General features: G+C 39.3%; 1 protein-coding gene across 3 annotated transcripts; it reads right to left on the bottom strand.

The window, feature by feature from the left end:
• Positions 1–643: 643 nt before the first annotated feature.
• Positions 644–13,444, bottom strand: LOC117252344 (protein NLRC3-like). Of its 3 annotated transcripts, XM_033619277.2 has the most exons (12): positions 13,344–13,444; positions 13,131–13,226; positions 12,972–13,043; positions 12,735–12,851; positions 10,988–11,104; positions 10,150–10,228; positions 8,450–8,678; positions 6,333–8,133; positions 6,057–6,230; positions 5,635–5,808; positions 5,486–5,532; positions 644–4,140 (listed from the first exon to the last, which is right to left on the bottom strand). In XM_033619277.2, the coding sequence occupies exons 2-12, from the start codon at positions 13,217–13,219 to the stop codon at positions 3,557–3,559; spliced, it is 3,483 nt and encodes a 1,160-aa protein (XP_033475168.2). In that variant the 5' UTR covers positions 13,220–13,226; positions 13,344–13,444; the 3' UTR covers positions 644–3,556. The 3 variants fall into 3 exon arrangements, with proteins under 3 accessions (XP_033475168.2, XP_033475082.2, XP_033475251.2); XM_033619191.2 differs by having other exon boundaries at positions 13,131–13,432; XM_033619360.2 differs by lacking the exons at positions 10,150–10,228; positions 10,988–11,104; positions 12,735–12,851; ... (1 more) ...; positions 13,131–13,226; positions 13,344–13,444 and adding an exon at positions 9,405–9,664.
• Between the last annotated feature and the right edge of the window lie 1,312 nt (positions 13,445–14,756).

Genomic DNA, 14,756 nt, shown 5'->3' with positions numbered 1-14,756 from the left:
TGGTCCGGACAGGGACTTGAACAGGCGACCCTCCATTTCCCAGCCCAAGTCCCTATGGACTGAGCATCAATTTATAGTTAGTTCCTCATTAGTTCCCTTACTTGTTTCTTAATTTATCTAGTCATAAACAACTAATTAGCAACTCTATTACATTCAATTGGTAGAATGGACCATTAACTAATAGTTAGTTACTCATTCATTTCTCATTAGTTCCCTTAGTCATTACAAATTAATACATTATTAACTAATGATTAGCTCCTGTATGACATATGATTGAGAGTTACTCAAGGAAGGACCATTAACTAGTTGTTAGTTCCTCATTATTTCATTAGTAACTACTCTTTTTTATATACCTTATTGTAAAGTGTTCCCAAATTGTTATATAATTGCATATTATTGAATTATCATCATTATGGAAAAAGTAAAGTTTTAACTTGATTTACTCCAAAGTCAAAAAACATAGTCAGTCACTTCTTTCTCCTTTATTTCTCTGATATCACAACCTGCTCTCATTCACAACTTCTCACATACTGACAAGATACCGATGCACAGATGCACAATTTATCAGCGGTGTCAGACACATCAAGTGGCAGCATTTTTTGAAGCTTTGAGCAACTGCTGTAATAGAAAGAGTGAAAAAAGATTCAGATTCAGAAAACTTTATTGTCTGTCGTAACAGAAAATCTTCTTCGACGTGGCTCCACATGCAAAACAAGACAATACACTAATTGGAAGCAATTGCACAACACAGATTCTGAGAGCACACACAGTGTGTATAGATCTTAAGAACAAGTATAAAAAGTATAAAATTAAAAACTGTAAAAATAGACAAGATAAAAGGTGTGTATATGTGTAAAGTGACATAGTGCATCAGGGTTATTTTTGTCCATTGTTCATTGTATATTTAAGATGTTTATGGCAGTGGGTATGAATGAGTTTTTGTGGATGTTGTTTGCATATGGAGGTTGGCAGGGGAGGTTGATGGATCAAACAAACTCTGGACTTTCACCCAGGAACTTGTTGTTTGTTTCCTGTGTGATACCAAAGGTCAAATTAGTTATTTTAATGACATCATAGTGTGCTTGTATGTGTAGTATGCTATGGTAGTGATATATGTCAGGATCGACGGTTAAAAGACAAGGGATTAAAGTAAGAGTTACATCTTGTTACTTATAACAATTATTGTTTTGCTTTTTTCCTGTATCTGTATGCTGTACTTGCATCTTAATCTGTCTGTCTTAACCTGCCTGTAAGCTTATTTTCTTTAATAAATCAGTCCAGATCTTCTCTGTTTTTGTGTTTATCTCCATTCATGTCCTTGCCATTGCCTCGCACACACCAGCCATGACAGGTATTTCATTTTTTCAAAGTTATTACTAAATTAAAATGGCTTTATACCATGAAGATAATGTTCTGATAACTATCCTCACAGTCATCCATGAGAGAATTACATTCACTGGGCTTCACTTGATACATAAAAACACATTATTTAGTTTGAAGTTTGACTCCCTCATACTATTCTAAAGCAAAACCAAGCCTGCCCTGCTCTCTACTGACCTTAATGGGTATTGCACCTGGCAATAGTTGTAGGGAAAAATTACTCAATCAAAGTATTTATACTGAACTATTACAATGATTTTGGGCACATTAAAGTGAATATCTACAAACACAGACTGTTATGAAAAAAAACCTTAACAGAGCAGAACAATTAGACTGAGCTGAGCCTGTGAGATTAAAGGCTTTTGCGTATAAATTAAATGTGACTAATAACAAAATGATTCTGTCTGGTTGAATCTTTCATTCATATTATTTTCAAATGAAATTCCCATGCATGCAAGTCATTAAAATCATGTCATAGCAAATAAGACCATTACTGTTTTTGGTAAATTCATGTATTGACATTTCTGATTTAAAAAAAACAAAAACAAAGATAACATAAAATACAACTTTAAGTGATTGTAAATATTCTACATACATTTCTGCCATCACATAAAAAAAAATCACAAAACAACACAGCCATGTTTTTTATCAGTATCAGGAAACTGTGCCAAAAATATATTTCTGAATGAATGAATGAATGAATGAATCAATCAATCAACCAGTCAGTCAATCAATCCCATTATTTGTTACCAAAGGGGATGTGCAGCAGTGAACACAAACGATAAAAATTAAAGAAAAATTAAGTATGCCAGTAGTCACTGTTAATGGTCAAATGTATTTATAGAAAATGAGGTTACAGTTCAGGTTATCAAAACTACGCATGACATCATACACTGCTTTATTGTTGAGATGTCTCTTGAGTTTTCCTGTAGATGGCTAGTTTCCCCTCTCCACAGAAGGCAAATCAAGTTAAGTAGCTTTTGCTAAACATTCTGATTTCAGTATGTTTGTTTGTCCATGTTGAAGGTTTGTTTAAGGTTTTTGGAGTTTATGACCATAATTCTTATGGTAAGAATTATAGCCAAGGAGCAAGTTTTACTATTTACAATATAAAGGCATAAATGTTATCTTGATATGCTTTTGTTTTACCCCACTGTGCCGGAAAATATAGAGAACTGTGGCCCCAAAACTGAGGTACTTCCAAACTGCAGTTTCTACTCACTCTTTGCTAAAGAGTTTTGTTGTGTCTAAAGATGTCTCTTGTGTTTACTTGCCATTGCAGCATCGGTTTTCAATGGCATTTCAGTATGGGACAGCAAGTTTTAGCTATCTACAAAAAGCCATTTCATTATACTATTTGACTTCAGGTGTTTTGGCTGGCTGAGGTCTGTTAGTCTGTGTTGAGATAAATTAATAAACATTTCTTTGAGCTCTATTTATATTTACATATGGCATTTACATATGGCCCATGGACCAGAACTGGCCTGCCAAAGGGTCAAACCTGGCCCGCTGGATGACTTTGCACATCTAATATTGATGCACTTGTGAAGGCTAAGAGGTGGCAGGTTTCAGGAGCAAGTTCAACAGTAAGTGGCCTTCATGTAAAATGCAGCTTCAAAGGCTTCTCCACCCTGACCAGAATACAGTATTGTCAATCAGCAGCTTCAGTAGCTTCCACTTTAGTTTGGTGTGTTGATGCCAGCATTTCTACACAGGGGTGGAAATACACATAAAAATACACATGTAATGACAGTGAAGAGTAGACTGACTGAATGTGGAAAAACTGTTTTATCATTTTGTTGTAAAAGGATATTTTCAGAATGTTCTTGTACTTCTTTACAACAAAAGAAAGGGAAATTATTGTAGCTGGTGTTATCTATATGCTATTTTACAGTAGTTTTGTTGGTCTGGCCCACTTGAGATAAAATTGCCCCTGACTAAAAAAATCTGATCAGTTAATCTTTGATTACAAATGGAGGTTTGTGCAAAATTTAAATAAAGTCCCTCAAGGTGTTCTTAACCAACCTGAAAACATGATGACCCTCCAGCAGGGTCTGCAGGTTTGACTCCATGGCTATAGCCTTGGCTCTTACAGTAAATATTTCCACACTTACTTTAGGTACTGTCCCTAAGACACGCCAGTTTGAAAACCACTGTTCTACACAAGGGGAAACATTTATCCCTCAACCTGTGACAGATGAACTGAGGATGGTAAAAATCTTGAGTCAGTCTCAAACTCACGCATTCGCCCAAACCCAAAGGCAGGGTAGAGGGGTTCAGTGAATGTGGAGTGGAAGGTGTGGAGGTGGATCCGTTTGAGCGAAGAGACAATGGAGGGGAGACAGTAGAAAGACACAGTGCCAGCAGGCCAGTCCAGATACACTGCTACTCTTTTGGACTCAGAGGGTGGGTGTGTATCGATGTCCACTGGTTTGTTATTGTGCCACGGAGTGTAACTCTGACCGCTGCAGAAGAGACTCCAGGACTGATCGTTCCATCCAATACAGCAGTCATCGCTGTCTCCTGTCCTCTTGATTCCTCTGTATGTCACTCCTATATGAACCCTTCCTTTCCACTGGACCTCCCAGTAACAGCGCCCGGTCAGACCTTCGCGACACAGCAGCTGTTTCCAGGTGTCAAATCTCTCTGGATGATCAGGATAGGGTTGCTTCTCCTTCACCACCATTACTCCTCTGTTGTCGTCAGACAGTAAGAGGTTTCTGTCTGCTGTGTTTGGGTCCAGTGAAAGCTCACAGAAATCTAATGAAGGAAATAAGACATAAACATGTCAGGTGACTTAAGTTAACCACAACTGCAGCTTCACATGATGTTGGGTGGACAGACGCATAACTCACTAGATAATAAGGACAAAACAAAATAAATGAATGAGGTGAAACTAAATGGCATTTCAGTCTTATTATCAGACTAAAATTGTTATAATAATGGGCCACTTTTATTGCAGGACTTCAGAGCATTGATATCAATGTTTTTGCTCAAGAGGTAGAAAACCTACAACTATCAGAATGCACAGTGCCATACAGGACCAATAAACCCTCCAGCTGGTGGGTGATGTAATGCGAGCTTGGACGTTTTTTTCCAGAAGAACAATATTGGGGCAGGCGGTAACAAACAATCTGGAGTTACAGCACACTGAAATCTTTTTCTGAAAACCTTTGAGGCACGAAATAGGCAATGCAGTAAGGGAATCTTCTTTTTTCAAAGTACAAGGACCTGAATAGTGCCCACTTCCAGTTCACAAATTTTTGTATTACAGCCAAACAGTACACTAAAATGTTTCTGAAGACATTTTACACAAAAAAGTAGGTAGTATCAGAATCTTGGTTTATAGTTTATCAGCATGGTTTAGATTCACAGTTTGATTGAAGTTTGGTCTGAATTTGAGAGAGAGTGAGAGAAGACAAGTCTCTTTCTTGTTCTGCTTATACATTTATTGTGTCCATGGTGGCAGGCATGCAAAAATGGGAGTATGGTGAGTGGGGAATGTAGGTTGACCGATGACATTCCAGGCCCCATGGTTTGACTTTGGATTTGAAGTTAATTTTTGTAGTGGCCAAACAATGCAATTACACCATCACATGACACCCTGAGGCCCAAATGGCATTTTCATATTGACTTTCATGGCAAGAGAGACATCTGTAAATCAGTGGATTAAATTTTTAGGAGCAGCACAACCTCCACGAAATGATTTGTTTTACTATGAAGATTTAATCAGTTTGGCCTGACAACTTGGGAAGTCTAGATAGCTGAATGATTAAATAATTGTATCCCCATTCAAGTTCTGGTCTATCATTTAGGCATGGAATATAGGCCTGCCTTCAATGCTGTAGCTAGGTTTCTTTATACATCCATGCAACAGCCTGAGAGCCATCAAAAATGTGCTAGATGGTGCAATTTATGCTGGGAGCAGAGCAGGGTAATGTGGGCATGAGTAAAATGGAGGGATGTTAACCATAGTTCATTTACACACACTACCCGCATTGATATGATATAAAGGTGGCTAAATATCAGCAAAGTATCCCATTAATGCTTAACCTTTTTACATGAGGATGAATCAGATCAGTGACACTAGAAAAGTTTAACTTACATCTGAGAGGTGCTGAGTACAGTCGACATTTTCCACAGTGATCAGTCCTAGGGGAGAGGTACAGACTTGTGAATGACACAGAAAGTCACATGGACACATGCCCACAGAAAACTTTACAACTGTATCTGTACAATTATATAATCTACTACTTGAGAGTTTCCAGTTTCCAGTGCAGATCATCCCGTCCAGCAGACAGAAGCTTTATTCCTGAGTCTTCTGGATGGTTAAAGCTCAGGTCCAGCTCTCTCAGGTGGGAGGGGTTGGACTTCAGAGCTAAAGCCAGAAAAGCACAGCCTTTCTCTGTGATCAGACAATCTGACATTCTGCAAACACATACACAAAGTACACCCTCATTAATCAATCATTTTTCTGAAATAACTGTTAAATTGAGAGGTTCACCTTTAGCTCACTTCTGACAATGACAGTTTTTAGAAGAACAAAGACAAACAGAGAACAGAATTCTAAAGAGGTCAGATAACTTTAATGATGCATCCTGTAAATTTGAAAGACTACAAATGGACATTAACGTATTTAAATAGTAACCTTTTTTTTTTTTTTAAGAAATACTAACCGGAGAATCTCCAGTCTACAGTGTGGACTCTTAAGTCCAACTGAGAGCAGCATTACTCCTGTATCCTGCAGTTCATTGTTACTCAGGTCCAGCTCTCTCAGACTACAGTTTTTGGAACTGAAAATGGAGGCCAGAGCTTCACAGCTTCTGGATGAGAGGTTACAGCCACTCAACCTGAAGAAGAAAAAAGTTTGAGAGTAAAGTCTTCCCTTGCTCTTTGGCATAGAAATTACCACATCTAACACATTTTATGCTTCCATGTATGTGTACACCTACAGAGCTGTTTTGGATGCTTTGATCACCGGCAGCAGCCTCAGAAAAGCCTCCTCTGAAGCAGAGAACTTCCTCAAGTCAAGCACATCTAGGTCTTTTTGTGATGACAGTAAGATGAAGACGAGCGCTGACCACTGAGAAGGAGAAAGTTTTTTCCCAAATAAACTTCCTGATCTCAGGTGCTGTTGGATCTCTTCCACTAGAGAATGGTCATTCAGCTCATTCAGACAGTGGAACAGATTGATGCTTCTCTCTGGTGAAGGGCTGTCCCTGATCTTCTTCTTGATGTCCTGTAGTAGCATCTCTTTGACATCTTGTTTACTTCCTCTCTTTCTTAGCAGTCCTCGAAGGAGAGTCTGGTTGGTCTCCAGTGAAAGGCCCAGGAGGAAGCGGACAAACAAGTCCAGATGTCCATTTGGACTCTGCAAAGATTTGTCCACTGCATTCTGGTAGAGGTGTTTGAATTCATGTTTTAATGGCAAAGCATGAACTGAAGTGAACCGCCCTCTTCTTCTTAGTAGATCGATGCCAGTGTTGATGAATGTCAGGAAGACATAGAGAGCAGCCAAGAACTCCTGGACAGTCAGATGGACAAAGCAGAACACTTTGTCCTGGTTCAGCCCATGCTCATCTTTGATGATCTCTGTGAATAGTCCTGAGTAGAATGAGGCAGCTTTCATGTCAATGCCACACTCTTTCAGATCTGCTTCATAGAAAATCAGATTTCCTTTCTCCAGCTGCTCAAAAGCCAGTTTTCCTAGAGTGAGAATGGTCTTTGTGGTCTCTGTGGTCCAGACTGGATCTGTCGCTGCACTGCTGTGATACTTCACATTCCCTTGTTTGGTCTGAACCACCAGGAAGTGGATATACATCTCAGTCAGGGTCATGGGCAGCTCTGCTCTCTCTCTAGTTTTCAGAACATGTTCCAGAACTGTCGCAGTGATCCAGCAGAAGACTGGGATGTGACACATGATGTGGAGGCTTCGTGATGCTTCGATGTGGGAGACAATTGTGCTGGCCTGCTTATCATCTCTGAATCTCTTCCTGAAGTACTCCTCCTTCTGTGAGTCAGTGAACCCTCTGACCTCTGTCACCATGTCAATGCACTCAGGAGGAATCTGATTGGCCGCTGCAGGTCGTGTGGTTATCCAGAGACGAGCAGACGGAAGAAGTTTACCTCTGATGAGGTTTGTCAGTAGCACTTCAACTGAAGTCGACTCTGTAACGTCAGTCAGGATCTCATTGTTGCGGAAGTCCAGAGGAAGTCGACACTCATCCAGACCATCAAAGATGAACACTACCTGGAACTCTTCAAAGCTGCAGATTCCTGCTTCTTTGGTTTCAGTAAAGAAGTCATGAACAAGTTGCACCAAGCTGTAGTTTTTTGATTTCAGCAAATTGAGCTCTCGGAGAGTAAATGGAAACATGAACTGTATGTCCTGGTTGGCTTTGCCTTCAGCCCAGTCCAAGATGTACTTCTGCGTTAACACTGTTTTCCCGATACCAGCCACTCCTGTTGTCACCAGAGTTCTGACTGGTTCACCTCTTCCAGGTAAACATTTGAATATATCCTCACATCCGATTGTTGTTTCTGAACTTGCCAGTTTTCGGGATGCTGCCTCTATCTGTCTAACCTCATGTTGATCATTGACCTCTCTACATTCTCCCTCTGTGATGTAGAGCTCTGTGAAGATCCGATTCAGATGTGTTGGGTTTCCTGCTTTGGCAATCCCCTCAAATATACACTGAAACTTGTCCTTCAGTTTAGACTTCAGTTTATGTTGGCAAATTGCAGCACAAGTTTCTGAGGAAACAACAGGCAACTTCAGTCAATGATTGTTGCGGTACATTTGTGAAATGAGACACCTTTTGATGTGTATATTTCTCAGTGGTCTGGTTCTGCAAATCACAATTTACCTCTAATTTAAAATAATGATTAGATAATAATGACTACTTTATTCAGGAATCCAATCCCACATTAACAACTTCACATTTGAGCATATTATTCAGACAATTTAAAGTTAGATTACTGTAAAGTTTGTTCAAATTTGGGATTCATAGATCTAAAAGAAAAATTCCATATTTACGGGAGTGGTTTGTTATTCTCAAAAGTGTCTTACTGTTCTGCAAAGAGTCAGCCAGCTGGTCGTGCTTCATGTTCCTCAGGAAGTTCAGTGTGAGCTTCAGAAATGCCTCTCTGTTGCTTTTTCTCTGCTCTTCCTCTTCACCAGCAAAGATGTCATCATCCTCTCTCAGCCTCTCTAAGGACTCTGGCTCTTGTGAATCCAGAACTTTCTTGAACTTCTTCAGCTCGTTTCTCACAAATGTCACAATGCTCTCTTCAAGAAGCTAGAAGAGTAAAGTGTATCATTTAAAAATGTTCTTACAATGTTGAAAACAAAGAACTCCAATAATTAGATAATAAATAATAACACATTTTATTCAAAAAGGCACCTTTCAAAACACCCAAGGTACCCAGAACAAGAGACATGAATTATATCTCATGTCTATCTGCCTCTGCTGAAAGACACATCTGGCTTCTGATGCTCCAGTCGCCAAAAATTGTTACTGCAGGAACACCTGCCTCCTCATGTGACACTTGCAGCGGGTACCTACCGCTATAAAACATAGCAAACTTGCACATGCAATAAACCACCTGGGGCCTGTTGCACCAACAGGGCTCATGCCTGGTCTTCAGCTGAGGTGGTCATAACTTGGTGTTTTAAATCCAACCTAATGATTACACCAGTTGCACCATCTAGGCTTAAGACTTGTTCTTTTTAAAACGGTGCGTAGGCCTAAATCTTATGCCTAGTGAGGAGTAAAATCAAAATGTAGGCTGTTTCCATAGCCTGTATCAGCAGCCTTACACACAATACAAAAACCACAAACTTCTTTTTATCTAGCTGACTTACAAACATGAACACACATCTTGTCCTTCACCTTGGCATGTTAAACTGTGAGCAAACAATTACTCACCAGTGAAAAAGTGCACTACTAATGTCAGTTATCAAGCAAGATAACAAGCTAAATAGCTGGTCACCTGCAGCACATTAAGCAACATTATAAACTCACCTGCAACTGTTTCTTTTCAGATGCTGATGTGGTACAAACAACACACTGTCCATCCATGAGTTTGTAAGCTGCAGCCAATTTTATTTACTTTTTCTCTCCTCTCATGTTTCCTGTGGAGCTCCACTTGCCAGCTGCTGTCAGTCAAACACCAACATGCCTCTCCTGTACAGCTCTATCATTTTTTGTATCATGATGTTTGTGAAATTTCCTTTTTATTTTCTCTGATCCCCCATGAAAATGTTTCTGCAAATGATGAATGATTTGCTATACATACGCCAGACAGCAAGAGAATGATAACAATGTATCCAGCGTATCCATGTATCCAGCTGCTGGGCATTCATATGAACGTGCAGTGGATCTGTTCAAGACTAGGCTTTAGTTTGGTTGGTACAACCAACGTAAAATCAATTTAAAGTCCAAACAAAGACTGCCTTAGCTGTTAAGACCAGTTAGTGCAACACATTGTTGGAGCTCATCTAATGCATCAACAGGAAGTGACTGTCATGGCCTGACGATGCAAACAAACAGGTTTGAATATGTGGGACTTTCCAGACAATAAAACTCATGACAGCTTTGAAAGAGTGCTAAACCAAGAAGCATACAGAAACATCAGTCAACATCTGTATAATGTTGACTCTGAAAGTGTTTAAAATTGTATTCAGATAAAAATCACAGCATTCATCTCCACTGATGCACATACAAATTTAGCGCATGCAATTTAATTTCAGAACACACATTTACATACCATAAAAATTGAGTCCAGGTTTTGTTGGTGCTTCTCGGTTGCCCCATTACTGGGAACCTCTGACCTCACCCAGTGAGCTCTGTAGATCCAGAAAACATGAGGTCATTTCACACAAACAAACTCCACAACAGTGAACTTCGCTAAAGGGCTCGGGGGAAGGATAATTTGTATTGACAATTGTTAAAGAAAAAACACTTTAAACTACACTAATTTAATATCAAGGTTTACCTTTTCAGAGCTCTAAAATAAATGGTTTACATTCTGGAGACCTGCTTTTGTCTCCACGCACAAGGTGGATCCAAATAATTTTACTCAGATTTTACTCAGACAGATTTTTGTCCTCACAGGGCGATTAAGTACACACACACACACACACACACACACACCTCGACCATCAATCTACCTGCACTGATGAATAGCAACATTTCATTGTCGTGACAAATCCATCCATATTTTTATTATCTCCACCTTTGCAGAGGCCAGTCAGCCTAAACTGCATGCCTTTGAATTGCAAGAGGAAAACAATGCTCTCAATGTGGTTTCCCTGATGAATGCTGATTGATCGTCGTCAGGTACCACAACTTCAATGAATTTCACAATTCTGACTTGAGCTCAGATCTCTCAACCTCTTAGTGGTTAGTAAATTCACACAATAAAAAACTTCTGTAGGAAGACATCACTCATGGACGCACAGCTGGGTACAAGTGGGTTTGTTTCTCCTGGTTTGCTTAGCTTCAACCCAACATAAACATTCAAACTCCCAGTTATGAACTGAGCTTTGGTGAATTCAAACCAGTAAAAGTATACAATAACAAACTTACACATATTAAATTCTTACATTTGCTTATCAGACTGGCGTCCATCCTTGAAATAAATTGGCTCCCCCAAAGACCTGTCACTCTTGAAGGACACGAAGCTGGGTCCAGATGAGTCTGGTCTCTCCTGCTGTACTTGGCTTCAACACAACATAAACATTTTACAATCAAACAAGTTATGTACTGATCCTAAAGTACCCCTCCATTAAAAAAAGTGATTTGCTTTCTGTTACTTCACTTGGCATTTTGGACTTCACTGTGCAGAAAAAGTTTAATCCAAAGAGGTTTTCACTTTCATCTGATGGAATGGGAACATTTCTCTCCACTCACCTTAAAGAGTACCTACTGTTATTCACCTCATTATCTGTCATAAGCTATAATTTTACAATATCAGATGTTCATGTTAAACATGGCTTTAAATGATGAGATAAATGTATGTAAACGCCATCCCTGTGAGCAAAAACTTATGTCTTCAGACAGTCCTGACAGCTCTGTTTCCAAGGTTTTATTGTATTGTATGGGTCCATGTCATTGGTTCGACAGCCCATTGGTTCGACATCCCATTAGTCCGACTGTCCGCGGTGCTGAACGGCTCGCGGCGGGCGTATGGTGCACCGCGACCGGCTTGAGGCAGAGCAGGCTCACGGCTTATGTGTTTGTCATTTTCTTTTTCATTTTAACCCACACCATGATCTTTTCCTGACCCTAACCAAGTGGTTTTTGTGCCTAAACCTAACCAGACCTTAACCACAGGGCATCATGATGATTTCGGAATGGACTTCGGAACAATGAGTTTAATATGGTCGGAGCAATGGGATGTCGAACCAATGGGCAGTCGAACCAATGGGCAGTTCCCGTATTGTATGTATGTATGTATATTGCCGACATCAGATTGTGAGGGATCTTTTTATATGGTCATCTGTTCCAGGCACACTACTGCAAGCACATTTACATTATGTAGCCTACACTGCTACATGAAGCTACATGCTAGCGCCAGAGAAAGATGTAATCTCGGTTGCCAGTGTTGTTAATTTCTTCCTGTTTGCGGATCGTACTCCTGCTGGAGCATGTTTGATTGTGTTAAGAAGCTTTTATTGATGATATTTAACAGGAAAAAATGCTGCTACACAGTCTTTCCCCAGCTGCAAATACACTGCTGTATGTAGCTACATGCTAACGTCAGGAAAGTATCTTGGTTGTTCATACTGTAGTGTTCATTTCTCCGCAATTTGGGGTCATATTCCTGCTAAAACATGTCCAGTTGTGTTTTGAAGCCTTTATTGGAGATTTTTCATGGTAGAAATTACCACTATTCTCCCCAGCTGCAACAGAGTGGCGCAGGAATGAATCCTAAATCCCGTAAATGAGTTAGTGGTTCACCACTTTTAGTTCCCTCAAGTCAATGGGTTTTTTGAATGGGCTTTTAGTTACATTAGATGCCTGAAATAAGATCTGTAGTTAACACAAGCTTAAGAAGTTTTCACTTTTGTGCTATGATGAAAAATATGTCAGTGGATACCCCACACATGAAATTTACATGTCTTAAAAAAGGCAGTTGCTAACAAGCAGCTAAATGAGACTACAGAACTAGAGGGTGACACAGAGTCGATTTTCACTACTGTCCCATCCCACTACCACAAAAAATTCCTGTCGCTTTCAGGTCCCATAACAGAGTAAACAATAGTAATAATAACAATAATAAGAGGTCCCATTTGAATCAGATATAGTACAAGTCAAATGCATTAACATACTCATGCTTTAAATACTTACCTTGTCTCATTGATTGGTGCTCCTTTCTTGAACTCAATAGGTTCACTTTTAGACTGGTCACTCCTCACGGACACATTGTCTAGCAAAGGTGGATCTTGTCTCTCCTGCTTTGGTGGGCTTTAACACAACATAGACATTAATTCAAACTCTCAGTTATGAATTGAACTTATGTGAATTTCTGACTCTAATTCAAATCCAAATCAGTAAATAACAAACAGACATGTTTTAATTTCTTACATTTGTTTATCAGAATGGCCTCGACCCTTGAACCCAATTGCCATCCACTGTTCACTCTTCGTGGACACACAGCTGGGTACAGGTGGGTTTGTTACAAGTTGATTTTAGAGCTCTGAGATGGTGAACAGTCATAAACAGTCGCAGAAAATGTAATCTTACCTCATATCTCTGGTCTGACAGTCATGTTGCTCAGATGGAGTGACATCAGAGGCAGAGCCCGTGTCCTCTGTCTCCTCAGACACATTCATGTTGGAGCTACACTTTACAGAAACAAGCTGGACTGACTTTCACAGTAAGGGCTCCATTAAACCTCGAGGGATATGATCATCTCTATTATTCACCGACAAGTCATTTGTAGGTAAAGATTCTTACCTGTCAAACTTACATCCAGATCATAATTAAAAACCACTAAGTATTAAACCAGAAAGCACTCTGTATTCTCCGTCTGCTGCTCCTGAGGGTTTGTGTGCCTGAGTTATTTCTTTCACATGCTCCTGGCTTTATTTTTACATTCTTTTACCAGTTCAACCTGTTTGTAGAGGATGTATCTGTGCCAGAAATATAACAGATCACATGACAGTTCTATTGTGTTTCCAGTAGATGGTGGTAATTAACCTTATCCAGAGGGGTTATTTCCCGTAAGGCTATACACATGTAACATTCACACTGCTATACTAATGAGGACATTCTCCTGACTTTCATCCATTCCCTGAAGGCCTACCCTAACCTTAATCATAACTGTTATTTGCCATACTCTGACCTTTGAGCTAGTCTTAAAGGCTCTGAAAACCATTAAGCAATGGGCTCCTTCATGAAGACACAATTAAAAAGTTTAGTTTCTTCCTGGTTTGAAGACGGGCAGGGCTCAGTGGAAAAAAGATGACGCAACATCTCTGTAAATCTTGTTAAACCCCACCCACACAGTCCTTACAAAGCATAGATTGTTGATCACCTGCACACAGAAAAGACTGGTTTCAAAAGAATGTCCACGTCAGTTACCTGGCAGCTAATAACCGACCTCTGTTGTTTTGTTGTTGTATCTATTTCCTTTGTAAAGTTTATTATTTTTACATTTTCTTAAAGTCTGAGTGACTTTCTGTAACTCATATTCATTGGAATTTTTATGCATTTCTTTTCCTTGCAACACATTTCCTTGAAGTCACAGCCATTGAATAAAATGCACTTCCTGCTGTTTTATTTAGTTGCACTTGTACTTCTTGCAGGATTTTTCAAAAAGTTCCATATTATGGACTGAACAAAAAGAAATGTCAACATTTTCACCTCAGCTTAGTCTTAAAGGGAAACACCACCTAAATTTAGAATTCCAATATGTTATTTCTGGGACCTAGGAACGTTAAATCAAAATTTGTGAGCATGAGCTACTCTCTCTCAAAGCCAAAAACCAAAGAAGTAAGTCTCTGAATGGAAGCCTGATGCCTGATTTTGTGGACCTATATGTATATATATATATATATATATATATATGTATATATATATATATATATATATATATATATATGTATATATACACACACACACACACACACACACACATATATATATATGTATATATTAGAATTTTGAAACAGAACACACGTGAGAAGTCTTTCAATGTCAATATATTCATAAATGATCACGTTTTTGAAATTACACCCTTGAATTGTGCATATCAAATCAATAGGTCACTGGTAATGATGTTAAGAGATTTGCTAAGGGCTTTTTCACAAACTAACAACTGTAAAAGTTGGAAAGGATGTCAAAGACACACCAGAGGGGGTTTCACAT

The sequence above is a fragment of the Epinephelus lanceolatus genome, chromosome 2, assembly GCF_041903045.1.
Source record: "Epinephelus lanceolatus isolate andai-2023 chromosome 2, ASM4190304v1, whole genome shotgun sequence".
NCBI lineage: Eukaryota > Metazoa > Chordata > Actinopteri > Perciformes > Serranidae > Epinephelus > Epinephelus lanceolatus.
This window is presented reverse-complemented; position numbering and strand designations above follow the sequence as displayed.